Source organism: Coloeus monedula (assembly GCF_965178545.1).
Source record: "Coloeus monedula genome assembly, chromosome: 13".
Lineage (NCBI taxonomy): Eukaryota > Metazoa > Chordata > Aves > Passeriformes > Corvidae > Coloeus > Coloeus monedula.
Window position 1 is genome coordinate 13,326,825 of NC_138793.1, and position 8,008 is coordinate 13,334,832.

The window sequence follows — 8,008 nt, forward strand, 5'->3', positions numbered from 1 at the left end:
GACACCCCGGTAAGGATGCTGCTCCCTACTTGGGGCTTGGAGAGACAGGTGGTCCTTGGCCTGGTGCCTGTGCTCCCTTTGAACAGCTGTCACGTTCTCCGGTGCATGTACTGTGTGGGGTGAGGGCAAACACACCCTCCTGCCCTGTCCTTTGCACCCTCTGCTCTCCTGTCTCGTCTCGACCTCACAGGCCTGCGTTGGCAGGGGCTTAGAACCCTTTGGCTCTGACCTGGCATGTGGAGCCCCACCCATCCCCTGCCGACGGAGCAAAGGGCTTTGTGCTCCCTTCCCAGGCCTGAGTGGGGGTGGCTGTGTCAAGGGAGAGGCAAAGGGGAACTGAGCTTCGTGGGGTCCAGCTTCTTAAAGTGCTCACCCTGTGCTCCCTGTCCGTTGTCCTCCCCGAGGAAGTGATGCTTTGGATCAGAGCGCACTTCCAGCAGAGCTCCGGTGACACTTGGTATTTGTCATGCTGGAGTCCTGAAAGTGAAAGCGGGGGAGGGGGACGTCTTGAGATGTTCCCAAACGGGTTTCAAGTACAAGGTTTTACTTCTTGGCTGTGCCTGGTGAATAACCTGTCTCCAGTACAAGCCTGGGAGGGAATCAAATCACTCCCAGCCATAAGGAGCCAGGGGGTTATGGGGAGCTGGCTGAGCCCCAGCTCCCCTTTGCTGGGACAAGGAAGGTTTCTCAGTGAGGGTTCCCTCCTGCAGCCGCAGGGAACCGGGTCCTAGCTGCAGTCTGGGAGCAGAGCTCCCGGGGCCGTGCACTGAGAGCTGTTTGCCTTGGGCTCATCCCAGCACTGGTTTCCAGCCCGGAGCAGCCAAGGAGAGCAAACCGCCCCCAGCACAGCACTGCGCAGCTCTGCACTTTCCCTTCTCTTCCTCGCCCCATCCCGGCTGCCAGGCTGATGAGTACGTGGGCAGGGAATGCTATTAAATGGCTTCCTTCAGTGACTGCAGCTGCTGCGGGCAAAATCCCTGCGGACACCTGAGTGAGGAGCTGGACTAGCTCCTTCCCTGCTTAGAGCTGAGCATCTTGCCCCCAGACGAGTGCTGGGAGGGAGGCAAGGGCCGTGCCCAAGACTGGCCAGGACCAGAGGAAGCTTGGCAGGAGCACGGCAGTGGCCCTGACTCCTTGCCAGGGGAATCCCAGTGCGCTCTCACAGGCAGAAGTGCATTCCTTCCCACGCGTTTCCCTGGGAGCACTGACCCACTCTTTGATAGTCGATTTTTCTTGCTGACCCTGTGGATGCTCAGCAGCCCTAAGCACAGACACAGTGGCTCTTCCAAGGGGCTCTTCAGGGTGATGTGGGGGAGGACAGTGTCCCATGTACCTTGTCCCCTGCTCCTGGCAGGAGCTCAGCCCTGAAGCATCCTGAGAGAATGACATGGGCTTGGGCCATTGGGAGCAGAGTCCTGCTGGCTTGGAGCCAGCCAAGCATACCTCAGCCCCTCTGAGATCAGTGCTGCAGTGCAGCCCTCTCCCGGGCATGTGCTGGGAAGGTGCTGGGCTGAGTCCCACTTTGCTTGCTCCAAAACGTGCCTATGGGTGCTTAGCCAAATCAGTGCCCTGGCACACCTGGCCAGGAGAGCCCAGCACCCTGGGGGTGCCGGTGCTGGCAGAGCAGAGCACCCCGGGGAACCTAGGGCTGTGCAGAGTGGTCAGCTGGGCACCCCAGGGGCCATATGGGCACCTGACTGGTTTGGGTGGGCACCCTGCAGGAGAGTGGAAGAGGCATGCACCATAGTTAGACTCGGCACCCCAGGGGCTCCCTGCTGCTGCAGTGAAGCACCTCAAGGAGCAGGGAGGGACCCAGGAAAATGAGCCAAGCACCCTGGGGATACTCAGTTGCATGAGCTGAGCACACTGGGGCCACCCAGCTGGGGCAGCAAAGCACCCCGATGAGCAGTGAGGTATCCACTAGGGTTAGCCTAGCCTGGGCTACCTGCGTACCCTGGGGACAACTCCCGCTCTCGCCGCCCACCCTGGGGACACCCATCCGGCTGGGGCAGCCGAGCACCCGCGGCGGGACAGGACTGGACTCTCCCCGGGCCGTGCGGGGCGGTCGCTCGGTCCCCGCTTCCCGCCCGGCCCCCGGCCACCGCCCCGCCCGCTCCCCGCGCCACCGCCCCCCGCCCGCCTCCCGGGAAGCGCGGGCACGGCCCCGCCGCCGCCGCCGCCCGCGGGTGGACGCGTCCCGCGCCCGCGGCCCCGCGCGCCGCGCCAGGTGGGTCCGCGGAGCCTCGCGCGGGGGGCGCGGGGGGCGGCCGGGCACCCACGGCCCCGCGTGGGGACGCGGCACGGGGCGCACGCACCCCGCGACCCCGCCGTATTTGCTTGGGGACATATTGCAGGGACATGGCACACAGGTCCCTTCCCTGGGGATGTGGGTGGCACCCCTTTGCGTGGGGACACTGCACGGCGCCTTTGCGTGGGGGCACGGCACGGTACACGGCACGGCTGCTTTCCCTTGGGACATGGCATCGCGTGGCCCTCCTGGCACCGGGACATGGTGTGGGGACGCAGATGGGGCCCCTTCTGTGCTGGGATATGGCATGGACCGTGCGGGGGACACAGCACACCCCCCTTTACAAGGGGACACGCTGTGGAAGATGTGGCACAAGGACATGCTATGGTCTTATGGTTCCTTCCACAGCGTGGGGACATGGTAGAGCCCCCTTCACGAGGGTGTAGGGACACGACCCCTCTGTGTGGGGACCCAGCATGCGGTGGCTTGGCCACCTCACCAACCCCGTCCCTCAGCGTTCCTCGGCTGAGGCCGGACTAACTCACTGCTGGGATAATGGGGCTGGGTTGAGCCCCCTCCTTCCCTGGAAATCCCCTGAGGGTGTCATCAGGGAAGCCCTGGTAGCCCTGCCCCAAGCGGGATACAGCCATACACGACTCCACGGCCGCCCACAGTTCTTTGGCCACCAGAGGCTCACGCGGGGCTGTCCCCTCCCCGCCGCCCCCGGGGCTCGGAGCGGGTGTCTTGCCTGGGGGCTGCAGCCTGGGCGCCTGCCTGCCCTGGGGCTGCAGCCGGGGCTCTCTTCCCCCAGATTCCCTCTTGTAGTCCGGGGGTGCTCCTGCACCCCTGCAAACACATCCCTGCCAACACCTTGTGACGGCCCCGGGACCTGCTGCCTCCTGCCACCAGCTGGAGAGGAGAAGCCAGCGGGGACTGCCGGGAAGGGGGACTAACCCCCCCATCCATGGCAGGGAACAACTGCCCGGGGCTACCGGAGAGCAGCCAGTGCCCGGAGCCTACACCTGTCCCTTGTCCCCACACCATCCACACCACTGCCCTGGAGGCTCCCGGTGAGCCCCAGCCATGTAGGCACAGCCTGGGGCTCCACTGACGGCCACCATCAACATGCAGCAGGGCTACGCTGCCGTCCTATGTGAGTACAGCTGGGGGACAGGGGGGTTTGCCTCAATAGTCACCTCAGTGGGTGTCCCTGAGGGGGCTGATGCCACTGGCTTTGGCTGCCCAGGTGTCCTGGCTGTGCTGGGGCTGGAGGCTGCAGCGCCAGGCGAATGCGAGCTCACCCGCCTGCTCCAGGACAAGCTGCAGTACGAGATGCGCCTGCAGTACATGGTAACCCCAGCTTTGGGAGGTGGGGGGACACGTGGCATTGCAGGGCCCCGGTTTGCTCCGGGGGGGACATGGGAGGGCAGCACCCACTGCTCTACAGTGGCGGGGTGCTGGGTGCTGTGTTTTTTACCAGGGACAATTTGTGCCAAATTGTGCCCAGAGCTACTTCTCCTGGGGGCTGACCACACCAAAGGGCTTTTGCACTGGCTCCCTGGTGTCATGCTGAGGCTGGCAAGGATGTCCCCATTACTTTGCCCCTTGCCAGCCCCCATATTCTTCCTTGCCTTTCCAGAAACACTACTTTCCCATCGACTACACAGTCCAGGTCCAGTACGAAGAGGTGCTGAGGCCATCCAACATCACCCGCCTGGTAAGAAGGTGGCAGGGGAGAGTCCCGTGATGGGAGCATTCCAGGGACCCACGGGGGCTGCATGGCTCTCACCGTCTTGCCCTTTAGCGCAACGGGACAGTGTCGGAAGCAGCACTGCGGTACCTCTGGTTCCATGTCAGCTCCCAGGCGGTGCTGCGGATCCGTGAGGTGCTGCCAGAGAAGCACCCATCCTGGAAGTACACCCAGGAACTCTGCCAGCTCTTTGATGCCCTGGGCGAGGAGTACAGCAAGTACCGGCAGGTGAGGATCTCCCGGGCCCCCCTGGCACCCCTGCCCAGCCGCCCATCATGCACTCGTGTGTTGGGAGGACGCACCCAGCCATGAGCACCCGGGAGGCGACAACACGGGCATGGACATTTTCCCTGCATGTGGGTTCTGGGGAAGGACTGACGGGAACAGGGTGCAAAGACAGAGGTTGGGAGCGGAGTGAGGGGCCGTGAGGTAAGGCCAGGATAAGCTCCACATCTGGCATTGGTGGTTCAGTGGTAGAATTCTCGCCTGCCACGCGGGAGGCCCGGGTTCGATTCCCGGCCAATGCAGCGGTTGCATCATTTTGTTGCCAGCAACCCCTCCCCCTTGGGGGACCAGCAGACCTGGGGAGGGGGAATGGGAATGTCACACACACCGACCTCCGTCACGGGGTTGTATTACCACGGCCGGCGGTTGCGCGGGATCAGGCAGAAGGTGCCCATGAATTCATCTGTTTTCCCGGTGGTGATCCTGCTTCTCTGCCCAAGCTTCTGCTGCCTCGATGGAGCTGCTGAACCCCGAGGCAGTTGCATTTGGGTGCTGGACACAGCTGTGTCACCAATGTGAACCCGACGTGTGGCTGGGTTGTCCTGTGCCACAGGGCAGGTTCTGCAGCCCCTCTGAGGAGAGAGTGAGCTTTGCTCGGTTGTCTCATCAGAGAGTTAACTCTGAAGGCTGCTGGCAACCCGTCCTTGCTGCAGGTGATGCGAGGCAGCGGGGAGCGGCGTTCCTATGGGCTGGAGGCGCGGTATGAGAGCTGTGTTGGGGTGCTCTGAGAGGGTGTTCAGAGCTGACAGGGCCTGTCCCTGCTGCTCACGCCCCGCTGGGTTTGGGAGTGTGGGGGAGGGCTGGGATGCTGTGCACATCTGGCATTGGTGGTTCAGTGGTAGAATTCTCGCCTGCCACGCGGGAGGCCCGGGTTCGATTCCCGGCCAATGCAACAGCTGTATCTTTTTGCACCCTGGTGTCCTTTGGCGACTGCCAGGGTGCCTGTGGAATAGCGCAGAGGTGCTCCCGTGGATGCTCCCTTGGGCATCGCTGTGCCCTCGGGGCCGACTCTGTCGTTTGTGTGGGTACTCAGGCCCCGAGGGTGGCAGCAGCAGCTCTGCCTGCAGTGAATATCCCGGGTTTGGTGGCACTGGGGAGGAGAGAGAGGAGATGGTTTGGTGACTGACCACCTCGGCTGGGAGGCAGGGAGGGACACTGGCTAAATGACAGCAAGGGGTGCTGTGTCGGTAGCAGTGGAGGTCCCTGGCTTAGGAGCAGTGGGAGGTGCTGGTTCCTGTCAAGGGTGTCCAGCTGCAGAGACAGATGGCAGCTGTGGGCAGTTCCACATCTGGCATATGTGGTTCAGTAGGACAATCATTGTGCTCCTGCTCAAAAGGCAGGGTTTGGTTCCTGGTTAGTGCAGCTCAGTGTCCTGCCTTTCACCTCTGCAGCCCCCAGCCCCTCCACCTCACTTGGGCTCCATGCAGCCACGGCGTGCTCTGGCTGGGAGATGCTGCTGCACCCCAAGGCAGAGGTGTTTGGGTGCTGGATGTGGGTGGCCTGTCACAGCTGTGTCACCAATGTGAACCCGACGTGTGGCTGGATTGTCCTGTGCCACGGGGCAGGTTCTGCAGCCCCTCTGAGGAGAGAGCGAGCTTCGCTTGGTTGTCATCAGAGAGTTAACTCTGAAGGTTAATGACAACCCCTCCTTATTGGTGATGTGTGAGGCAGCAGAAGAGGCGCTTCCATGGGCTGGAGCCGCGGTATCAGAGCGGTGTGTTTGGGGTCCCCTTTCTGTGTGTGTGTGTGTGCGTGTCTGTATCTCTGTGTCTCTGTGTCTGGTGTGTTCACGGCCAGCCGTGCCTGCCCATGTCGCACTCACTCTGCCGGATTTGGGACCGTGGGGCCGTGCCGGGAAGAGCCTCACATCTGGCATTGGTGGTTCAGTGGTAGAATTCTCGCCTGCCACGCGGGAGGCCCGGGTTCGATTCCCGGCCAATGCAACAGCTGTATCTTTTTGCACCCCAGTGTCTCTGTGGGACCACGGGGACTGCCCTGAGTGCCTGGAGGGACCACACGCCCCCCAGCACATCTGTCCCCCCGTGTGGACGCGAGGAGTGTCACTGTCGGGGGAACAAAGCCAGGGCACCTTGGTGATTCCCGGGGGACTTGGTGGCAGAGAGGAACCCTGCCTTATGGGCAGTGGCTGTCCATGGCTCAGTGAGGGTTCCTGGTGTGACGGCGGTGACAAGGGTCTTTGGCTCGGTGTCAGTGAGGACCCCTGGCCCAGGGCAATCGGGCTTGCATGGGTCTGTGGGGTGCTGCCACATCCAAGAGGCGGCTGTGTTTGGGTGCTGGATGTGGGTGGCCTGTCACGGCTGTGTCACCAATGTGAACCCGACGTGTGGCTGGGTTGTCCTGTGCCACAGGGCAGGTTCTGCAGCCCCTCTGAGGAGAGAGTGAGCTTTGCTCGGTTGTCTCATCAGAGAGTTAACTCTGAAGGCTGCTGGCAACCCGTCCTTGCTGCAGGTGATGCGAGGCAGCGGGGAGCGGCGTTCCTATGGGCTGGAGGCGCGGTATGAGAGCTGTGTTGGGGTGCTCTGAGAGGGTGTTCAGAGCTGACAGGGCCTGTCCCTGCTGCTCACGCCCCGCTGGGTTTGGGAGTGTGGGGGAGGGCTGGGATGCTGTGCACATCTGGCATTGGTGGTTCAGTGGTAGAATTCTCGCCTGCCACGCGGGAGGCCCGGGTTCGATTCCCGGCCAATGCAGCAGCTTCACCCTTTTGCACCCTGATGTCCCTTAGGGGACCTTGGTGACATTCTGGTGAACTGTCCCTGCAGACAGATGTGGAGGCGGTGGTGGCCGATCTGGTGAAGCTGATCCACAGCGCGGGCGCTGAGAGCCGGAGCAAGGCTGTGCGCCCCAAGGCACTGCTGGACAACTGCCTCAAGGTCATGCGGATGCTCTACGGGGTGCCCTGTGAGTTGGGGATCAGGGTGGGAGGCCTGACCTTGGGGAACGCAGGTGCCACACAGGGGGCCATGTCCCACACCATGGCAACTGTTCCCTCTATTCAGGTCGGTGGGAGTCCACCTAACACTGCAGAAGACCCCTCACTCAACACCTCCTTGCCCTGGAGCCTCGGATGCTGCCTCTGCTCCTCCCAGAGCCCCATGGGGGGTTCCCAAGGAAGGTGCAAAGGTGGGACAAATGCCGCCCCACCTGGGACCAAACACTACCCCTTCCAGGACTGTGGGACTGTTTATGGCTGTGGGGTCTTGTCCATCCAAGACGTCTGGCACCTTTTGCATGGGTGTGGGGTCAGACACACCCCCCGTGGCAGGCAGCTGTTAGGAGGACATGCAGCCTTCCCTGCCCACAGGGCAGGTGAGGGCATCACCCTGTTTCTCTCGATTTGTATTTTTTCCTCAGCTTTCATTAAACACCAGTTAATTCTCTAGCATTGCAGCTCAGCTTCTGACTGGGTCCCGGGAGCCTCCAGCCTTACCCAAAATAAAGGACCAGCAAAGAGAACCCCACTGCCTCCACTGCCTCCTCTTTTGGGGTGTCAGCCGCCTCCCTTGCCGCTGTGGGGGAGAGACTCACTCTGATAAAGGGACCCCTGCCAAGCTGCCTCCGTCAGCCCCGGCTGCTTCCCCGGCAAGGAAACATCTGGATTTGTTTGTTGTGCTTGGCTGCGTGGTGCAGGCGGCACACCAGAGGGACTGGGGCTGCCTGGCTGCCTCCCCCCTTTACAGCTTAGTTCATTACCTTCATCAGCTATT

At 62.4% G+C, this 8,008-nt stretch overlaps 1 protein-coding gene across 1 annotated transcript; it reads left to right on the forward strand.

Annotated features, from left to right (window-relative positions):
- Positions 1 to 3,367: 3,367 nt before the first annotated feature.
- On the forward strand, positions 3,368 to 7,320 carry IL34 (interleukin 34; the record flags this gene model as incomplete). Its single annotated transcript, XM_082290112.1, has 6 exons — positions 3,368 to 3,401; positions 3,495 to 3,598; positions 3,888 to 3,965; positions 4,053 to 4,226; positions 7,064 to 7,202; positions 7,301 to 7,320. The coding sequence occupies exons 1-6, from the start codon at positions 3,374 to 3,376 to the stop codon at positions 7,318 to 7,320; spliced, it is 543 nt and encodes a 180-aa protein (XP_082146238.1). The 5' UTR covers positions 3,368 to 3,373.
- Positions 7,321 to 8,008: the final 688 nt, after the last annotated feature.